Here is a 22,568-nt window from a genome sequence, read left to right as displayed (position 1 = left end):
TCAATAACCTGTAGATCAAACAATCACGACATGGTGTGTGGTTGCATTATAGTCAGGGTACAAGGAGTCCCTTTGCCACAAACTGCATGCTGTTCCAGCTCTGCACCATTCCTGAGTTTGTTTCCCTGCTGTTGTTGCGTGATCAGACAGTCTCAGAGGCCCCTGGTTGCACTGGCTGACTCCACTCCTTTTCAATGGGGTCTTCCGCTGTCATAGTCACAGCCGTGGCCCTGAATTCCCATTCCCGTACACACATAAACGGCCCCTTCCAATCCACCCATATGTGCGCGCACACTCACAGACATCAGGGGTGGTGGTGGAGGCTGAAGCCGGAGGTGGGGAGCGCATGGGGATAGCCCCAACCGGAGGCACGCTTCTAGACTTGTGGATGAGGCAGAAAAGCCATTATGAACTGTTATGGTTGGCTGATCGCTCCCTTTCAGCTGCTGAGCTGCAAACAAAAGCGCCAGGCAGAAGCTAAAATAATGGATCTCTTTTCGGCACGCCCCCTCCGGAGCGTATCTGACTTTGTGTGATCACAGATGCATGTTGAGAGGTGGAGGGGAGTGTGCGTTTGTTTGCATCTATAAGTGCACGTTCTCGGAGAAAGCATGCGAAAGTAGAAACGTCATTTTTAGCAACCCATTCAAAGGCCGGGCTGTTTTCTTGAATGGGTTCATAAATAATAGACTTTCATTGACCAAAAATGTTCACGAGGGGTGATGTTCAAAAGGTATTAGTATGATCCTCAGGTGTTACCAGGGAAACAAGGCTATTTTTAGTAAAACACACACACACATATTGAAACACACAAAAACATGGATGCATAAATGTGGATACAAACTCCCACACGGACATGGAAAGAGCCACATCATAGTGAGTAAGACGGTGTACAGCCCTGCTTGCTTAGATTGCAATTGTGATATTAAATATCATCACCCACACAAAGAAAAAGCTCAGCAGTGATGGTTGAACTCATTGTCATACTATTCTTTTACTACTAGGAAGAAAATGTGGGTTTGAAAATTATGCGGCTTGTCTGATTTACAGGCAGTCCTCAAAATATGTTTGCAGTTACCACTGTGTAAACAGCCTGCTTATTTTGAAAGGGTATTACTAGCACAGCACAATGGTAGTGGCACATCAGCTCCTGTTATGTCATTGCTTTCTGTGACATTGAGAGGAGTTACAGCTATCTATCCATGCACTGGTCTATAAATAGACCTGGAGCCATTTATACACCAATGCCACTCTGTGATGCTTTAATGCTACTTTTTCAAAATAGGATTATGTCTCAGTGTTATTCTTTTATATTTCTTTACATTGCTGTTTTACAGAGATTTACAAGAAAAGGAAAATGTGTATTATTAGAAAACATACAAGTAGAGATAATATATTTACTTTTTTTTTTAACAAAAAGAAGATGACTCCAGCACTCATACACTAGCATCTACTGACTATGAGTTTCTTCAAATAGGCACATGCTGAAACCCTCGCCCACTGTTTTCTTCTTGAACCCATCATCGTAGACGTCATCTTGTATTCTGTTTCCCTGAGCGTATGCATATCTGCTCTCTATATGGAGACCAAACTTGCCACAATTGACCTCAGACTTGATGCGTGTGAAATTCTGTGTGTTGCACAACTACTAAGCAAACATCTGCTTCCTCCGTGAGGTTTGAAACAAAACATTCAAACACTTAAAAGGGCACGCAGAGTACACTCTCCACCATAGCCAGCCCATTATATTTCAGTGATTTGGAGCTTAGCTGGAACTTTCCTTGCCCGTACTCCACCCCACCAATCACATTTCATGAAATTCGGCCTGTTGATTTTTCCATTATTTTGCTGACAGCCAAGCAGATTAGCAGAATGATTGAATATCTTATATGCTGTCAGTACAGAGTGGATTTTTTTTTGTTGTGGAAAAGCTAATCTACTGTATACTGAATGCACTCCCTAACAGTTGGCTACACTTTAATGTCTTGTGAAAATGATTGTTTTGGCTTAAGGCAGACACCAGACTATAACCTGTGTTATAGGTTATATCTCCACCTGGACTTTGTATTTGGGAGCTGCCAGGTTAGAGGTTGTTTAATGTCTGATCTGACTAAAGTTCAGTAGTGAAGACATGTTTTCTTTGTTCACAGATACCAATAACTTGATTGGCATAGATTCTCAGAATCAAAAAAGTGCCTGCCTTAGTTTGATTGATGTCATGTTATATGTGCAGAATTTCCTAGTATGAAGAAATGAAAAATACTGTGCAAGTATAATGAAAAACCCTTCCCCTCTATCATTCATTAGCCTAACCGCTTGTTTTATTTGTACAAAGATTCCTGTAGCAGCTCAACTTTTATCTGAATGGAAACATCGGAGGTGCTGTCAGTGCTGTTTATGACGCCCATTCACACCACAGTTACAAAACTCCTGTAATCAAACTCACAAATCTGTGTGTTTTATAAAGCTACAGCGAAACGGTAACTTTCCCTCCTGCTAGATTTGCTAAACTGAATAAAAAAAGATGAGATCACAGAGTTTAAGGGGTCTTTTTTTTTCTCTCGTGAAAATACAGTTGAATAACATTTTCTTACAGTTAACAGGCAAATTTCTGAGTAGAGTTGATAGAAGTCATTTGTTATCTGGGTTGTTTGGACTTGAGCGATATTATAGCACAGACCAAGCTCTTTACACTTTTCCCACCCACCAAGAAAGCTGCACTGACTCAGTCAAAATGTTTTTTCCTCTCATTGTGCCTGATTCAAACAGAGTCACAAACGCACAATTGACTGTTTCTGATGAATTTTCCAGTGATCTATTTCTGCCCAAATGACGTTAATCAAAGATATTTTTATCCTGTTAATGTCTTCCAAGTATTAGGCGTGTATATATGCATTTATTTAATTTCATATTAATAATAACTTTTGGAAATCCTCTGTTTATCGAGTAAACAAGGTGTTTTTACACTTTACCCAGTTTGCTGCTCATAATTTTTCTTCATCTCTGTCTTAAAGCCTTTTATTTGGGCATTTATTTATCTATTTTTAACATCAACTGGAGATGTTCACAGCAGTACCAAAGTACAAAAAACTTCTTTTCAACTAAAAAAATTCCAATTTCTAAGTTTTGAGAAAAGCATTTGACTTTCTAAGAAATCTTTTTCGGGTTCAAGGGGAAGGGAAGTGCTAGAGATCTCTTTTTCTGAGGACTTACAACACTGACAGTGAAGGCAGCTCTTGGTGACATACAACACTGGGAAATCTGAAGCAGTTTCTTGACATCAGGCAATGTAATGATATGTCATGTCAAGAATTAGACACAGCAGATTGAGCAGTTCCGTGTTACTACTGTGCTCACTCTCAAAAACCTCAAAAATATTTAATCGTTTTCAGTTCAGCTGCTTATTGGATCATAACCCAATATTTGGTCATATTGGACTGCGGTTATTAGTGATCACTGGAGTCAGAGGTGTTCCTATAGTGTCGTATTTCTGTGGCATTTTGGACTATTTAGGTGGGCTATTTGGGCAGGAGCCTAGTTTGAGTTTTGAAAAAGGAGGAAGGGGATGGGTGAGGGATAGGAAGAAAGAATACAATTACAGCTTCCAGTCTTAGAAGGCAGATCCGGATCCATTAGCTCACTAATCACTAAATCAATAGCCACCAAAGAAGCTGGTAGTTCACTTAACCGTGTCTGAATCACATGCGGAAGCGTTGTGCCTTGGGGAGGAGCACTGACTATGCACACCCTCATCTTTAAAATGGCCTATAGGAAAGCAATACATTTTAATGGCAGGTGACAAAACTGCCAAACTATGAACGCTGAAATAGACTAACAATGGAGATTATTCTGTAGATGGGCTCACATATTCCTGTTGCCCACCCGTAGACATATCTCTTGCATTTATCTTGCTAGACTGCATGCAAAAATAATACATGCAGATATTAAAACTATGTTGACTGTAGAAGAAAAATCTGTGCTAATAAGAAACAGGGTTACATATACGGAGACTCTATTCTCACAAATTCCTACTTCAGAATAAAGCATATATATAGGAGAAGAGAAAACCGTCTATATACCCATTGTTCAGCAGATTTTGGTGCAGAATTTGAATCTGGAACACCTTCTCAACTTCCAACTCAGGAAAGTAGAAGGAATCTCAGAAACCCTGAGTTAACAATCCTAGATGGCGGCAAGGAGCATAAACAGGATGTAAAACAGTTAAACTTTTCATCTGTACTGCCACTGTTGTGTATTTTTGTCTTGCTAAAAAGACTTTATCCATGAATGTGCTGCAGCAGCACTTTTAAGCACAAAGAAAAAAAATGCATTATGCTGTACTGATAGTGATACCTGAAGGACTCTACCTTGCCAAGGACCAAAACAAAAACAAATTTGGTCTTTGATTGAGAACAATTTAACAAAAAACATGACATATTCTGATGGCGTGAGGGCAGAGCTAGGTTTACATGAGTAATCTCCCTTTCACTAGGTTTGTGGTGTCAAAGTTGACACACCAGAAGAAAAAGGAGTAATGGCTTCCAGGACAGACAGTTTTATATTGCAACATACCATAAGCGGGCCATCTATATCCTACTCAGGACAACAGCAATAGCGCTAGCCTTGCTTTTTTCCAACACATGAGCCCTGGGGTAAAAACTACTGATATAATCATGTCACCGTCACGGTCACCCTTGTAGCACAGGACATATTTTAATGCTTTGTCTATATGTTAGACAAGAAATCGCTGTGAAATTTGGTAAAAAAAAATGTAATAGATGGTGGAAAAATAGCATTTTGTGCATAAATATAGTGATATTAACAATATTAATATACAACATGATCTATCCCTATATGAGTATTCTTTTTTCTAAAAGGAAAGCACTAGCTCCAAGTGTGCTGTCAGTCCTGATAATGAGTGATTCTTGGTCATGTGTGAGTAATAAAGCCCAGCACACTGTTTATTTCCTCAACTTGACCTCTTTTTAGAGCATGCATAACTAGGATTATTACACCAACTGCATTGAATGATTTCAGCTTTAACATATTCAATATAAGGTAAGTGCGTGTGTCTGTGTGTGAGAAAGAGATTAGCTGTAAGAGATTAACTGTAATGGCTCTAATTCAGAATTCATATAAGAGGAAAACCGTCCATTCATCATATTTGCTTCACTTGACACAACAACAAACATTTCACTTCATTTTGCTTTCTTTCACCCTATATCTCTCTCTTCCCTCCTCTTATCGCTCTTACTCTGCCTCCATTTGACTTTATTCTGCTCTGCATCCCCCCTCTTCTAAGTCTCTTCCCCTTCCGGTCTTCCCATGGGCCCACAGCCCACAGGAGACAAGGTGATGTCATACCTCCGCTTCCTGGCGATGTGGGTAACTGTACACTGTGTGCCTTGGGCCATGGCAGAGTGTGCGTGTGTGTGTGAGTGTACGTGTGAAAATGTGTGTGAGTAGCAAGTAGGTTATCTTTTTGAATGAGAGACACAAATGGAAAGAAGAGGAGGAGAGAGACAGTAGTGGGATGATTGTGAAATTTGTTCCAATAAAGTTTAATTTGTGTTTGCACCATACAATGTTTTCACTTAACTATGGTCCAGTTATGATCATGTTTTTTTGTGGTTATATGCAGTTTTTTGGACATAAATGTTATATATCAGCAAGTCCTCTAGCCTAATCTGTGTATTTGAAACAGCATTTTAACAGCGCTGTGGTAGAATCAGCTATATTCCTCAGTATGGAGCCATAGGCTAGTTTTGTGCCCAGAACTTAATAAATGTACAGTAAATACCTTAGCACTGACAAATCTAAGTATGACTTACATTTAATTTCTGCAAATAACATAGTAAAACACAACCTTTAATTCTTGTATCATGAGCAGGAAATCAAGCATATATGTCTTACATACTTTTCTCATCTGTTTCATTTGGTTTTGTATTTATGGTTAGGCTTAGGGAAAGATTTGAGATTACCTTAAAAAAAGAAATTTGTTTTCATAGTTTTCATAATAAATACAAATTTAAATAATGGACATAATTTAGAGAAATGTTGAACCTCAGTGTGGAACGTTCCATGTCATCCCATCCATCCACCCTGACCTCCTCCCAGCTTCCAGCATCGTCATCTTCAAAATTTGCTAAGACCGCTTAGATTTGTTGGATATAAGATAAGATCAGATAGCCTTTATTAATCTCAGTTTTCTCTTACCGTAGGTGTGATATATGGTTGACAACATGAGTAGACATCAGTCTTATTTAAGTCTGAGAATGAAAACCTGTATAAGTGATATTAATATACATGATAAGTTTGTGTCAAATGATTTCAGTACAAAACTCACATAACTGAAATTGTTAAATATCTAAGGCAGCACGGTGCAACGTTGGTTAGCACAGCACAGCAAGAAGATCCTAGGTTGAACTTCAGCATCTGGGCTTTCTGTGTTCGTTTGCCTGTTCTCTCTGTGTGCTCTGGTTTCCTCTCACTTCCTCCCACAGTCCAAAGATACAGTTAATGGGGCAGAAGAAAGTGGATGGAATAATAGCTTATATTTAAAAGTTGATTCGTTTGCATGCAGTATCTGTAAATGTTGCTGAAAACCTTTCTGGTACTGAATTATTACTAATATATTTTATAAGTATGTATGCATGTATGTATGTAACTATAACTGAAACTGTTTAATTGAATTGAATTTTCTTGCATTTTCTTGAATTTTCTTGAATTTTCTTGAAACCTTGAGTAGCAAGCAAAGGACAAAAAGTTAGCTATGTTTGTGTAGATGTTAGAGAACTGATTTTAAACATTCCCACAGTTTTTGTAACCTGAGTATATGTGTTATTAAAAGCAAGTTCTTGGTATTCATTTTAAACAAAATTATACTTTAAAACTCTCTCAGACAGGAGCAGAGACGAGAGACTGGATCAAAGGGAATCTGACAATAACTAAACCACTGAGAAAAATGAGATCCACCCTCCCCGCCTCCCCTCTTGTACCTGTAAGCTCTGCCTGTGCCCTAAGCCCAGGGCAATAACACTGGATAGCAGCATGAAGCTGTAAAACAATGTTGAGATTGTGCCTGAAGCAGCTCCCATATAAATCAAACATAAAACCATGCTGGCACTGCAGTCCACCTTGGCCCGCAGCAGCACTTTGAACAGACATCACGTGGAGCTTTCACCTTAACAAGAATTGCTTGCAGCTCCAATGCACTTACAGTAAATGGATAGTACTGTGTGTTTTTATTTTTTCTTAACCTTGTTACTTTATTGCTTATACCCTTACACAGTTTTAGGTTGGATGAGAGAAACGTTTGCAGCATTTTTGCTGACTTGACTACAAAAAAAATAATTCTGACATGTCTTTTAAAATAGTTGACGAAGCCTGAAAATCTAACAGCATTAGCCACATTTAAAGGTTTTATAATAAATAACTGTAACTTATATCATCGAGGATTTAACCAACCAGTCCCAGATTCAGCTCCAAACATACAGAGGCACTCTGTTAAATGTCTTCCATGCCAGTGTTATGTTTACTATGGGTTTGCCGAGGGTTTGCTTGGGTCAGCGTGAAATTTCATCATCTCAGTGAACATGAGGCAGACGTGTGGACATCCACATGGGTTGCAGTTTTTTGTGACCCCTGGACTTTTCCATGAGACACTACACTGCAACACACTAACTCCACAAGCCTCATTCATGTATCCTTCCTTTGTGAAAACCAGCAGTGATGCGGCAACCAGCATTGAAATGTATTCATTTGTAGGCTCTGCACTGTTTTTAGGGTGTTAGATGGTAGGACCTAGTACCAGGTACTCAAGCAGGGATCCAAGTGATCTAAGTCAGTGATGTCCAAACCCAGAGGCCTCGAGGGCCGGTGTCCTGCAGGTTTTAGATGTGTCCTCGATCCATCAAAGCTGATTTAAATGGCTAAATTACCTCCTCAATATTTCTTGAAGTTCTCCAGAAGCCTGGTAATGAACTAATTATTTGATTCAGGTGTGTAGACCCAGGGTGATATCTAAAACCTGCAGGGCACTGGCTCTCAAGGCCTGGAGTTGGCCAAACCGGATCTAAGTAATCCAAAAATGTAACGTCAACAGACTACAGCCTGTTGTCATCACCAATTGGCTACTCAATGAGACATGAGAGTGACTCCTTCCTGAAAACCAAAACCGCCATTTTTGAAACCTGACAGTGAGGGAAATGGCTATACAAACACCCTGGTCCTGGAGTTTGATAAAAAGCCTTAGACTGGGTAGCAGGTATACCTTTGCCTCGACATCCTCAATTACTGACTTCACGGGACTTTCAGCCACGTTGAGTGGATGCTCATAAGGTGGAATTGTAGTGGAAAATGTGGAAAATGCCATATTTTTTTGTGATACCCTTGATTTATCAATAAGACACTACTATATAATACAACAACTACACAGGTGTCCATCAGGCAGACTCCTAGCAGACTGGAAAAAAGTGTGCTGTGACTCTGAACATGGTATCCGGTCTTTAAGTCTGCTGTCATTAGCTGTTTCCCGGTCCAAACTCTGCTTCAGATCCCAAAGCCAAAGAAACACTGCAGCATCACTGAGAGTTAAAAACTGTCTAAATTCTTTCGTCTTTAATAAAATGATCAGTGTGGCTGCTCTACCAGGGGAAACATAAGTTTAAAGTTAAGTTTAAACTTATATTTTAAGTTTAAAATCCAGGCATCCATGAAAACAGAATTTATGAAATTTAATAGAGTTAGAATTTAGCAGGGAGTTAGCTTGCTAGTTCCCATCTAAAGATGATACACCATGTTCTGACTGAAAAATTAAAACTTACAGATCTGCTATCACTTCCGACATAAATGAAGACAGAAAACTAAACAGCAGTGATGTTTGCAGGGTTACTGAAGTCGGGCTAACTGGTATATAATTATGTGCTAGGTGGTTGCTAGCTATATGGTTAGCATGATATAAACACAGTGAAGCTAATGTATGCTAACTTTTTTCCACTCGATAAAAGTTAACACGAGGGTGGTTAGGGACAAATTTCAATTGCATGCCAGGATGCTTTAAACTGACCAAACCTCAGTCAGGAGAACAATTGAGATAATCAATACACAATATGAGGTTAGTCATTAATATACTGCTGCATGGGCTGGGCTGTAGTAAGATTGTAAGGTTTTAAAAACTGATCTTTAAAATGAACAGTGATAATAAAAACCGAGAGAGGCCGACAGTGGTCACTGACCTTTTGTAGGGGCTTGTTCAGATTAAATAGAACAAGATACAAAGCATTAAAATATGTTAAAAACACAACAGCCTTAATAAACTCAGAGCAGTTGGGAACTGGGAGCACAGTTCATACCTCATTACTAAAAGACCAAATAGTTGCTGGTGTCTGATCGGGTGGATGTGGGTGTGAGTATTTCAGAAACTGATGATCTACTGGGAATTTCCCACACAACCATCACTAGGGTTTAAAGAGAAGTAGTCGGGGGTAGTATTGTGAAGGACATTTTCTTTGCATCCTACAACCAACTGAGCATTGTTTGAAGGCCACAGCCTCACTGAGTATTTTTGCTGACCATGGTGATCCTTTTATGACCACAATAAACCACAGTATCTTCTGATAGCTGGATAATGAACCGTGTGAAGCAAACTAAAATAATCTCAAACTTGTACCTTAAAAGTCACTAGAAAAGGGGGCCCAACATGGCACTAGCACGGTGTACCTAATCCAATTACAATGCAGATTACTAAGAATCTTTATTTTCTAACCCAGTCTCTCCTTCCTTCTCTCTTGTCCTATTTGTTCATTTTTCCAAAACTCCCGACCTCTCCCTCGTTGCCCTCAGTGTTCACCACCTCTTCACCTACTGAAGTCGGCAAACAATGAACCACTTCAAAAGGTTGGTTTGCTTTAGACATTCCTTTTTGGAGAAGGAGAGAACAATTATAGCTACTCCTTTGGTCTGGGAACACGCAAAAAGGATGTCACCTAAAAACAGAAATGAAAGGAAGTGGCAACAGGATAAAATAGGGAGTGAGTAAGACATAAAGAAAGAGAGAGAGGAAGCCACAGTATCCTGCAATGACATGGCTGCGGCCACAGCCAAACACTCTGAGTTATCTGGGATGTGTGGTATTTAAGATATTTGCCATAAATAGGATCCAGCTGTTTGTTCAGAACTCTATTTTTCCTTTGGTCTGACAGGTTTTTTTCTCCTTTTTATTTTTGTGTCCTGAATGAAAGGAAAAGGAAGAGGAAGAGATAAGAGGTTAAACTCAGACATTTCTTTCCCAGACAGGAGACTGGGCAGCAGCACAGAGAAGAGTGGGAGTAATGGCTTTGCTTACGCATTTAGTGCCAGAATAAGAACTATTCCATGATCACTTCCAGGAGAATGAAAAGAGGATACTGTAATGGCTTTTTCATCATGTTCCTGACATTTGTGAAGTCATGGTTTTACTTAGAGAAACAGGCTTTCTGTTCCCATTGCCACATAAAGAAACAAAATTTATTATATTATGTTGTATTATATAATATTATGTGTTTAAAAACAATTGAGTTGGAATGAAATGGAATGAAAAAAGAAACTCATAGTTTCATAACTTTTTCTCAAAGTTATGGGAAAGCTGATGATTTTTTTTATGGTTTAGAAGTGAATAATACTTAAACAACTTAATAGCAAGCCCTTTCCTTTGTTCTGAACGTCATCAGGAAGTCTCAAACGTCAGTCATACTTGGAAAAATGAAGTAATAAAAGGTGTTTTCAGTGGAAGGGGTCATAACTCAGTTAACTCAGTTTCCTGCATAGGATACTGTGAGGTGCCATTTGCCTGGGTGTCCTCTAAAGATTGTAGATTGTGTATTGTAGCTTTCATCACAGAGTGTATCTGTGAATGTTTTTTCATCTCTTGTGGCAGAGTGCAGTGTCAGTAGTGTAAAATTCCTGAGCGTTGAAAAGGATTAAAAAAAACGAAAAGCAATGTGACTTCACTCCTAATTATTCCACTCGGGATATTTTTGACCATTCGCAGGCGTCATAGCTGCAGTTGGTCTAAGTGTGAGAGTGTATTTGTGTATGTGAGACATCGCAGCTGAGACGACAGGCCAGCTTCCGGTCTTGATAAAATGTGTGTGGGTGGGTGTGTGTGTGTGTGTGTGTTGGCTTCCCAACTAAAACAATAGATGACACTGCTCCCACATTTGTGGAAGTACAAACAGTGATTTAGAGAGTCACACTTAGCACGTGTAGGACTGTGGGTGTCTGTGCACAAGTCATACCGAGTGCAGGTATGACAGGGGAAACAATCACGCTGTTATTGTCGTCCCTCTCTTACTATTTTTAGGAAATTTGCAGGATATGAATGTTTAGAAAGTTCTGCTTTGCAATATCTGGTAACTGTGGTTATGTTACACTTTTGTCTGCACTTGATTTTGATGATATTGGTCATATGCATACTTTCGCCTCCACATACAAACCTTTTCATAATATTTTATCAGAGGTGATCCTTTTCCCACTCCTCTCAATAGCTTTGCCTTTTATTCACACTGAACTTGTTAAAAGAGGATTGAAATATCGCTGCTGCCTACTGTGGAGTTTAATTCTTTTATTTCATTGGAACCTTTTAAAAGCTTAAATCTTCTTGTTGAAGCTGACACCTTTAGGGGTCGACTCAGTGGATCAGCTGCTTCCTATATTTATATAGACCATATATAAATTAGCAATCTATGAGACTACTTACATTTAAAAAAAGATTGAATATTAAAAATAACTCTTGCATCTCTGTCCGAGTAACCTAGTTCAACATTACTGTTATTAAAAGTGAATTAACAGTGAAAAATCAATTTGTTTAATAGAAACAATGTCTCATGAACACAAATAATTAAAATCATGGGTATACCCCAGCAACCTGTAATCCATCCACTCATCCATCTATTCATTTTCTATCACTTATCCAGATTTGGGTTTGTGGGGGCACTCTGAGCAGAGAAGCTGAGACTTCCCTCACCCACCTCTTCTAGCTCATCCTGGGGGACACCGAGACGTTCCCAAGACAGCTGAGAAATGCAATCTCTCCATTGAGCCCTCTGTCTGCCCCGGGGCCTCCTCCAGGTAGGACATGCCTGTAATACCTCACCTAGAAGGCGTCCAGGAGGCATCATAGTCAGATCCGTGAGTCACCTCAACTCGTAATTTAAATGCTTTTTGTAATGAGATCATGTTTCACATGTTTCATAAAGGTCATTAAAAGGAAAAAAAAGTATAATCTTGCAGCTCTGTAGCACACTTTGCACAGAGGGATCAATAGTTCTGCTTGTGATTGATCACATGACAGTTTTCATATAGGAGCATAATGGATAATAAAGCATGAAGGTTCCGTTTAAATTTTGGATGGAGAAAATGAATTGGGTCAATCTTACTTTACAAACAAGGTTCCCTCATAGACTAAGACTTTAGTTATTATTTAGTTATTTATTTATATCAACTAAGGTGTTCTTGAAATTTTCAGGAACTAATAACTCATAACCTCTATTTGTAAAACCAAGACCAGGACCATTTATATGAGGTAATACCAAAACAGGCGAGTTTTCTGAATACACTGCATTACTGCAGTTCATGCAGTTCCATACAAATGTAGCAATAGCTTTGTATATTTAAAAGAAGACTGCAGAAAAACCATAATGTAGATGCTGTACTGCTCTATTGTGCTGAAGTGAGAGATGAGTGTGAAAGCAAAGCTGATGATTTATTGGTTATCAATGGTCCTACCCTCGCCTGTGTCCACCAGCTGTGGGTAGTGACGGAAAGAATTAGAACACTGAAACCAGCAGTGGAAATGAGCTTCCTTCAAAAATGTTGGGCTCGCCCTTAGCGATGTAGCGTGCAGGGGGAGGCTCTGACAGCAGCCCCTACTCTTACACATTGAAAGGAGCCAGTTGGGGCAGTTGGGGAATCTTAGTAATATGCCTCTTAGATGCCTTCTAGGTGAGGTGATTTCATCCATTTCTAAATGGTAGACGATCCTGGAAAGAACCAGGAAACTCTGGAAAGATTATATCTCTCAAGCTGGCTTAAAGTTTAGGACAATATTTCATGTGGGAAAACAACTTGTTTGATAGGAAGTTCAGTTTTTTGGGAGCATATCGACACATCAGCAGATGTAAAGCTCATAAAGACATTTATTATGCTTTAATTCACTATTCTTTCCCCTAAAAAGTTCCGCAACCAAGGAGTGTTAGCAGTTGCGCTAGTTTATTATGCAGTGACAGTAGTTATTATTAGTAGTGTTCTAATAAAACCTTTCTTTGTGTTGATATTACAGTCTGCAGACGGGGTTTGCACTTACGAAAGGTTTTGATCTTCTCAGGATTATTTCTTTCTTTCCTTTGTTTTTTTTAAACAATCTAGAAAGGACTCTCTTTGCTATATAGTAGTTGAGCTTATTTGTTGAACCGTACCATTTGCTTCTGCTCTGAGTACAAGATGCATTTTTGCAGCCCAGCAGAATGTGTCTATCCAGCAGAAATCATTTATTAGGAAAACAGTTGCAATAGGGCAAACCACAAGCATCCGGACGATTCTCTGAGTTGTCAAAATGCTCCTTCTCGCTTTCTCTGTCCCCCTAGTCTGCCTTCCTCCCCCATTGTCTCAGAGTGCAGTAGCAGATGGGGAGACAAGTGTCAGCATTTCCAGTTGGATCAGCTGACGGATATGCATCCCCTGCTTCCGTTCCTGTTGGTGTGTAAATGTTTGCTTGTGTGGAGGAGAAAGGTGACATGACAGAAAGGTAACATGTAGAGCAATCCTTTTTTAATATCATGAATTATTATTTCTTTGGCCTGCTTTAAAAAGCAATAGACTGTATTTGTTTCTCCCCCGTTTACAGGGCTTGATTATTAAGATTGTTGCTTAACCAAATCTGCATCTGTCTAATAAGAAAATGCAATGCAAACTTTCCAGAGGTATCCTCTCTTTGCTATACAAACTTTGTAAACTTCCCTGATAGGAGGGAGGAAGCAACACAGAGAAAGAAAGAGAAGAGAAAAAAGAACCATAAAAATTAAAAACAGAAGATAAAACAAAAACAAAATAAGGAAGAAGAGCTGTTTGAAGAAAATTGATGCGGGAACGTAGTAGGATGGAGCAGGAGATGAAAGTAGGCTGGAAATTGAGAGAAGGGCAGGAAGGGAGAGTAAAAAAAAGACGGAATTGAGGAAAGAGAGACGAGTAACAGATGAGAGAATGTGTCCTAGTTCCAGCGTGTGTACGTGCTGATTGCTGTGTGTGTGTGTGTGTCTGCTAGAGTGGTTTGTGTTGCAGGGATCTTGGCTGCTGTCAGGCTAGGGGACTCCCAGAGGAAGCCAGTCCTTGTTCAGTTTACAGTGAATGATTCCCTTCCTGCCCTGCACAGCCCTGCAGGCCAATGGCCAACCAGGTTTGTGTGTATATGTGTGTGTCTCTGGGTGTTTGTGTACTGAGCTGCTTCATAGGGTGGCCTGCTGGAATGAAGGAGAGACACTGTCCTGTAAATGAGAGGTCACAAGTTGTGTAATCGGCAGTGTTTGTCCACCAACAGCCATGTGTCCACTTAGAGTCCTTAAGAAAGAGAGGTCTACCAGTTTTTTTCTTCTTCTGCACATGAAATGTCTTCACAGCATTTTTGTGACAGAAAACAAATTTAAAAAGCAGAAAACTTTTTTTTTTTTAAAAAGCATGTTTATATTTATTCTCCTTAAGTCAGGGACTATACATAAAGAACTCATACTGAAAGCAAAGGCAATTGCTATGCAGAATTGCCCTTTACAGAGAGCTTCATATCTAAATTACTATTAGTTTAGTTTAGTTTAAATGTTATGATGCATTGTTTGCTCTAAACGAATTATCTATGTCCCATATAAATGTTTAGAGTGTAAATAGTTGACAATGACAAAAGTTGATACATCAATAAAGAATTTAAGATTATTGAAAAAATTGTATGGTAAGACGGATTACAAGTATTTTAATTTAGCTCTAATTTAACTTGTGCACAAAATGATTATTTCAGTAGGAAAGGGCAGACCTATTGCTCAACTTGAAACAGTAATTTGTCACACTCATGGTGCTTGGATAAGTAATAATCCTACTGTAATGTTCCCTGCCAACTCTGTTTAAATCCCACAATAATATGGGACTTGTTGGAGACATGAATCAGCTCCAGTCCTCCTGAAAATTTTTTAAACCACGCTCCAGTGTTTCCTCCAGGATATTTTCCTGGCACAGTCGACTCTAAAACAACGTTTCAGGCCATGTTCTGTTTCAGCCGTTACACATTAAGTGTGGATTAGATGAAGAATGCCACGGCTTCCAAAAATGTGGTGAAAATACTTGATCGGGGTGAATGGGGCTGGTAACATCTGTCACAGCTTTGTGGTTACAATCGTTTCGACTGGAGTGGAGAAAGTCTTCACTAAAACTAGTGCATATGGGGTTTCCTTACAGTTTTCAAAAAATTAGCTGCAAGTGCTTTGTTATGCAACTGCTCGGTACACATATTGTGTCTAAGAATGAAAATCTGTCAACAGCAGGAAATTGACACTGGATGTTTGGCATCTATGGGGAAGTTCAGCTATTTCAGATATTTTGGTGGTGGAATAACATTTTAACAGCATAATATTATTTTAGGTAGAAATAAAAATAAAATTCCAGTCCTTCAAAATGTAATTATCTTTATACAAAGAGTTAGATAGTAGAATGACTCCTGGGATGGCTTTCCTTGATTATTTTCCTTCTGCTTTTTCAGATGGTTTAATTTACATTGATTTTTTGTACATACTATAAGACAGTTAATATATAAAAATATACTATATCAATTGTTAGGTATGCCTGTTATATACACGAGTCGTCTTTACTTGGATTTGGACGTGTAAACCCAAGAACCATACATGGAAGTTTAGACAATGCCTCCATCTTGTGGCCAAATGTATATTTTGCCTATAGTAAATATCTTTAACAGTGTAATTTATCAATAAAACACCAGTTTTCACATTGGAATAATGCCATAGAAATTACATCAGAAACAGACTAAATACAAAACTAAAGGCACTACAAGAGCGCAAACATCCGCCAAGGCAGCTCAATAGTAATATTATATTTTGCATATACTGATTTTGTTTTTTAAATGCACTTTAAGAAGTTTCTCGTGTTGTAAAAACAAGTGCAAAGTGGAGGCTTTTGGTATCTGCCATGTTCAAACCTATTTTTATATACTTGACATCATTTTTAGTGTAATTATTTGTTGTTATTTTTTATTTGTGTAATTGTAGTACATCAATCAATACGCACCACATTTGCAAGAATCATAGCTTCTAGGTTAAAATGCTTTTTGTCAGTTTTTGAGCAATAACTTGATCATTTGAAGACCTTGAAGACCTTAGTGGATCCATGCCAGATTTTAATGGATCGTTAACACACACCCAAAGAATGACAGGCACACAACCAAACTCCTACCAATAACATATTGCTCCTTGGCAGAGGTAATAACTATCATAAATACAGTAAATCAAAAATAGTATTTATTCATTCATGTATAATAATACAGGCTTAATCATTACATTTAAATAGAGTGAATACAATATGTATTACTTTGTGAAAAGGTGATATAGTTACCTTTTTATTCCTTCACTGTAAGCATACATTATTTAGAAAATGTCTTTTACAATGTTGAGTAGAATTAAATGTTATTAGCAATAAATCTTTATAAATACATATTCATAATAATCTAGGATAAAGTTACAGTAACAGGATTTTAACTCAAAATTAAAAAGGGGGGAATTTACTTGAACTGTGAAGCATTTTACAAAATAAAAGAAAGCTTACGTTATATACCTGCTATACATCGTACATAAACACACTTAATAAAAGCTTCACTCATTTCTCTGACAAAGTTTTCACATCTGCTTTTATAGGTCTGTCAGCCTTCCAACAGTCACACAAATACAGTATATTAATACAATAATAATTCTTAGCAACACAAATTATTTAAGAGCTGCTGTTTTAAAAGGAAGAATTCTGGCTTCACAGTAACACCATATCATCTTTGCTCTCTTGACTCCCTCGATCGACATATTCATTACAAAATGAGGAATTGTTTAGGAAGACTAAATATCTATTGATTGAAATTCAATTATTATTATTAATTCAATCCATATAAGACATTTTTAGATTACTACTGTAAACCTTGAATATCTTTCCTTTCTTAAATTTTGAATTCAATGCCATATTTTTGGTTTTATTCTTTAATTATATTCTTTTTTTGTGCCAGACATTAGTAATGCTAAATACATTTACGTATGTAAATTGCATATTTTTTCCTCCCTGTGGTGTTTCAAATCAGGGTTTAAATTAATCACTTTATATATTTTCTATCTGCAGTGAGATAAAGTATATATGCTATGCACTTACAAAAAAAACTGTGCTGGATATGATCACATATCCATACAATGATCATTTATAAACTGTTCAGTCAAATGTTAAATTTGTGTATGAAGAGCGACATTTAGCCCAGTAAGAGTTTTGCCTCAGCCATTACCAGAAATAACAGATTTTCAGTGACCTCATAATCGTTTGTCAAGTGTAATTTTACACTAATAATGTGCATTTAAACATTTTAGCGAATATACAGTGCCTGCTGACATTTGGCTTTACATGTTGCCTGCAGGCCTTGGCAGGAAAAAAACGGCCTTCTGACCCTGGTGGGTGTCTGGTCCGGCTTTGGGCTGGCCGTTCCTCTTCAAGGCGACGTACCAGTTGTACTTCTGAGAACGATACGTGTTGTGATGGTTCTCTTCATATTTCTCCAGGAAGTAACACTCATCGTTCAGAGCTTGCTGAAGCAAGAAAATGAAGGGGGGGGGGGGGGGGGGGGGAGGGGGAGGATTGATTATATCACCAATATACGGTTAAAGGTAATGCGGGCATTCACAAACAGTAACTGAGCAGGATACAACGAGGAATATTGTAACATACTGAATCACCAAAATAATAATCAACATAACAACCCTCTAAAATAAAGCTTGTCTGTTTTATTTTAGACATCCCAGTGACAAATTATTAGTCACAGCAATTTGGTAATTACACTGAAACTTTCCACTGTTTTGCAGTCTAGGTTGTTTTGCACAACCGTTACAAAACTGTAACGATCAGCGAGTTTAAACTTACGCTGAGAAAGGAATGAACAATTGTGTGACTTGATGAAAAAAGAATTGAAACTGTTACATAGAAAGACAAACGGGACCAGTGAGCATTAGTTGCAATCTGTAAGTGTTCAACCTTTCCATCCAAAATTCATTTTTAAGTCAAACTGCAAAATATATATATATATATATATATATATATAAACACAACTCACTACTCCACAGAGGCGTCCATTTCTGTTCATAGCCAGATACCTTCCTGTCGCCTCACCTTTGATGACCACCACCCCCGCACTCACAGCCTTCAGCCTCAGGATGTCTGCAACACACATTACACAACACAACACCACAGCGTTATTGCTTTTTTGTTTTTTTCTGTTTTCTTTTCAAAGTTAACTGGACGATCAAATCATGTAAAAACAATGTAACTGTGATATCCCGGAATAAAAGTTTAATAAGTATTTTTCAGGGAAACTAGGCCCTGCTGTCCAAATGTGTACACAGGTTAAGATGCTATTATTGCAAAACCAAATCACTGAGCAGCTTTACCAGCAGCCTAATTATTATTCCTTTAGTGGCAAGATGTCCTCTTTTCCTCATACCCTCATAACCTTTAATCAAAACATCTTAAGTTTACCCATTCTCTTTTGTTTACCATCGTTATAACAATCACGAAGACTTTTAACCTAATGTTGAAACTAAAGTTAAAAGCCTCCCCTTCATATCTTGCACGTAATCTCTGGCTCCTGATTTTGAAATATAACCAGCAATCACAAATCAAACAGTTCTTTTGTTTTTTTCCTCACCATATGTGTCATTTTCTTGCCTCCCACCATTGACGGTTCCATCTGGTAAAATCCTTAGGTGATAGCCTCCATTCATACTGTAGAGCCTGGTCAGTGTCTGGGCTTCCTGCTTGGACAGGTCCAGGGACCCAGGTCCAAAAGGCAGCACTGTAATGTCTCCCTCAGACATCACACAGAGAGTTTGAGGTATGGACGGAGCAGCGTGATGTCCCTGTGTCTGCAACGACAGAGAAGATCCAACGTTTTCACTGTTCACGTCACCTGGACTGCGGCTGAGACACAAGACGAAACAGGAAGGGGAGGACAACGTCGCCTTCATAACATGATTACAGGAAATGCTCCCCTTTCCTACCCTCGCCTAATCACTTTCTCCATCTGCCTGGCTCTCTGTAACTTTCTGTCAGCCTTTTAAGGAACACACTTTATTATGAAGTGATAAAACCATCCAGGGATCAGTTCTGGATGAAGGCCAGGAGGGGCAGCAACATGACCGGACTTGTTTTAGAACTGAGCATCACTTTGATTCTCTTTGGAAAAATAATTTCCAGATGGTGGGTGATGTAATCTTACACCTGAAATCAGTGTGAGGCTAGACAACAAAATAACCAACACATGGACATAACAGCCAAGAGAGAAATTTGTGGTAATTGTTTAACTTCCTTTAAGTAAGTTTTATATTAGCCAGCATAATCTTACAAATAGGTGCAAACACATGACGCTGAATCCTACTCGTGGGATACTGGACCCTTGACATTCTTCCTACACACTCTGAAGCATTAACACTAATCTATCGTTCAGCTGGATTTAACAGACATGTTAACACGTCAACAAATCAGCGACTATCAATATGAGAATTTAGAGCCCAGGCAGCCCTCTTGGTCTTACCCCTGGATTCCCTGCTTCCTCAACAGCTTTTCCAAAAAACAGTCAAGCTCATTTTAAAGCCACACTGTCAGTATAGTTTTTATTTCCTGGATGCTTGAGATCCCAGAGCAGCGGTAGCTGTCATAAAGTCAATCCAGTCCAGAAACAGCAGTGGCAGACCAAGCCAGTGGGGATACTCTAACACTCACAGGTCTTTGTTATCATTTGAAACCGGAGGTATAGCTGCTGAAGAGCCAAGTTAGCCCACATCTGGAATGTCTTGGAAGAAGCAGAGAGAAGAAGGGGAAAAAGAGAGAGAGCGAGGGAAAGTGAAAGCCACAGGAGGAATGTAAGGCCTACCCACTGGCGGTCTGTTTTTCCTAAGAACAAGATCTGGAGGACAGGATTACTGGATATGAGAGCTTGTGCCAGACTGGCTTGGGGACCTTCGGACAGAGCAGCAAGTGGGAATGACGTCAAAAGTCCAACCAATGACCGAGTCAGAGTACAGATGTGTGGGAGGAGAGCTGGAATCTGTGTGTATTTTAGTGTTTATTTCAGTGTAAAGATGAAGAGCATGACGGTGAGCTAAAGTAAAGTTTGGTGAGGGGGGTGCAATGAAAGCCACAAAAATAAGAGGCTTTCCGTTGACCCTGCAGTGGTCCGAGTAAACAACCTTTAGTTTGCACGTTTCTAGCACCTCTTTTACTTTGAATCACTTGGCAATAGTTCTACATGTGCTTCACAAGAAGTTTTCTCTTATTTCATTTGAATTGGCTTCACTGTAAGTTGTTTTGGCCTTTGACTAACAGATTGTACTGTGTGGTAAAACGGACTGTACCACATACTGTAACCACTCATCTACCACAATATTTCATTATTCTCACGTGCACTCTACTGGTTGTTACCTTGTCTTTAACTCTTTACCCCTTGACTAACACTCTTTTCTGACTGAGCAGTTTCTTTCGTATTTCAGGCCTGCCTATAGAACAAAACAACTAGGTTAGTGACAGTGATCACTAACCTATACATCTACCCTTGGAAAAACCCAGAAGCTGTTCTAACGATCATCAAACCACATCTTTATTGATATATGTATATATATATATATATATATATATATATGCAGAAGTATCAAAAAGCAGGGGAAAAGTTATGTTACAGATATGTACACACACAGACCAGACAGTCAAAAAGAAAGCACAAAGAAAGACAAACATTAACTTCATTTTTTGTTATAAAGATCCGTATTTAACTCTGCAGCACTAATTACTAGCCAACTTTATTACCACACAGACAATAAGCCATCTTCACCTACCTGTGACAATGTCATGTGACAGTGCCCCCGTTGAGCCAGCATGTCCTCTTTTTTTCCTCTTAACTGAGGCTTGACTGAAACAAAGTTTTTGGGGCCTCTTGTGCCAAACTGTCTTCCTCCTTTCTCTGCCAGTGAAGTGTCTGGCCTTTATACGGGCTTCTTAAGTATGAATTTGAACTCCATCCACTCCTCCCTCACCTCACCCCCTCTTCTAACAACGTCAGAGGACGCATTTTAACAGGCTAACGTCAGGACTAAAATTACCATCCACGACTGGAGAGGGAGAAGGAGGACAAGCCAGACCCTAGAAATGAGCCAGGCCGCCTGTCTGACTGAGCACTGATACATTCTTGTAGTGGTGTCCTCCTGGAGACACTGGCAGGCAACACAATATAAACATTTATAAGAGACACAAAGGGAATGACTTCAGCTTCCAGAATTAACATAATGCCAGTGCCTTTGGATTCCAAGTTCTGCTTCCCATATTACAGGATAATAGGATTCCATAAAATTCCTGCAAAACATATAATGCTCAGGTATCAAAAGTACGAGTGCATTACATGTATACAGTAAAAGTATGTGGGGTGTAAATGGAGGAATACTGTACTTAAATGAGGCATTAAGGAAAAACAAAGTTGTATTTTCAACAAAATACTTCATATCCAAAACAAAGATTCATTAAAAAAAAAACAGAAAGAAGGAAATGTCGAGTTTTGTACCTCCATAATTCCAGCTCTGTAATCTTGAAAAAGAACAGACACACTCTCCTAAAAGGTTAACCAAAAGATATGAGGCTGATTTTTGACTGGCAGTAACACTGAAGCAGCTCTGAGAGGAAAACACATTAAAAAAAAGGAATGTAAGTCCAGAAGATAACACAGAAATGATCGACACCCTCACATTAGCGCTTACACAAGGTTAATGTTGGGAATTTGGGGGGAGTTATAGGAATTTATGATTCAAAATGCTGCAGGACATATTAAAAGCATTTTCCAAAGCCTATAAAAATAGACATTTTTGGATATGCACTGTGATGCGCTGACATTTCTAAAAATGGTGGAAATGGCTTCCAAGACATGGCAATCTCAATATCTATTTTTGCAGCCGTTCACTGTCTTTCCTGCAGCTATGTGAGAATAAACAGTGGCGGTGTGCAGGCTAGGTGATATATTCACACCGACTACTTTGTCCCCGTCTTCTTCTAATGGATTTTTCTCTCCCTAATTCATCATCTGCAGTGCATCTAAAGGTTAAAACCATCACTTTGAAGTCAAGTAATCACGAGGCACAAGACCGTGTCAAGAATGTGCAGAAAAAAAAGAGTGATAACCAAAAACTGAGGAATCTGACCTACTTTTCTCTCACCTGTTCCATCAGCATTGAACTGCTTCTTTTTCTTTGCTTCTATTAACC

General features: G+C 38.8%; 1 protein-coding gene across 5 annotated transcripts; it reads right to left on the bottom strand.

The window, feature by feature from the left end:
• Window positions 1–17,434: 17,434 nt before the first annotated feature.
• On the bottom strand, window positions 17,435–21,270 carry LOC146624484 (putative fibroblast growth factor 1). 5 transcript variants are annotated; one of them, XM_085363960.1, is made up of 4 exons: window positions 21,156–21,270; window positions 18,974–19,190; window positions 18,383–18,486; window positions 17,435–17,861 (listed from the first exon to the last, which is right to left on the bottom strand). In XM_085363960.1, the coding sequence occupies exons 1-4, from the start codon at window positions 21,195–21,197 to the stop codon at window positions 17,676–17,678; spliced, it is 549 nt and encodes a 182-aa protein (XP_085220086.1). In that variant the 5' UTR covers window positions 21,198–21,270; the 3' UTR covers window positions 17,435–17,675. The 5 variants fall into 5 exon arrangements, with proteins under 5 accessions (XP_085220086.1, XP_085220087.1, XP_085220088.1 ...); XM_085363961.1 differs by lacking the exon at window positions 21,156–21,270 and adding an exon at window positions 19,859–20,370; XM_085363962.1 differs by lacking the exon at window positions 21,156–21,270 and adding an exon at window positions 20,198–20,370.
• Window positions 21,271–22,568: the final 1,298 nt, after the last annotated feature.

The sequence above is a fragment of the Diplotaxodon limnothrissa genome, linkage group LG10, assembly GCF_057381915.1.
Source record: "Diplotaxodon limnothrissa isolate DT_005_m linkage group LG10, D_limnothrissa_male_GT1.1, whole genome shotgun sequence".
Classification (NCBI taxonomy): domain Eukaryota; kingdom Metazoa; phylum Chordata; class Actinopteri; order Cichliformes; family Cichlidae; genus Diplotaxodon; species Diplotaxodon limnothrissa.
The sequence above is the reverse complement of the archived record's forward strand: the minus strand, read 5'-3'. Positions and strand labels throughout refer to the sequence as shown.

What these genes read in the sequence shown, in the direction of transcription:
- LOC146624484 (XM_085363959.1), bottom strand. Translation starts at nt 19,292, where the DNA reads ATGAAGGCGACGTTGTCCTCCCCTTCCTGTTTCGTCTTGTGTCTCAGC. An exon ending in GCAAGAAAATGACACATATG is followed by an intron (nt 18,487 to 18,973) that starts GTGAGGAAAAAA and finishes TGTGTGTTGCAG; the next exon opens with ACATCCTGAGGCTGAAGGCT. An exon ending in ATGGACGCCTCTGTGGAGTA is followed by an intron (nt 17,862 to 18,382) that starts GTGAGTTGTGTT and finishes TTCTTGCTTCAG; the next exon opens with CAAGCTCTGAACGATGAGTG.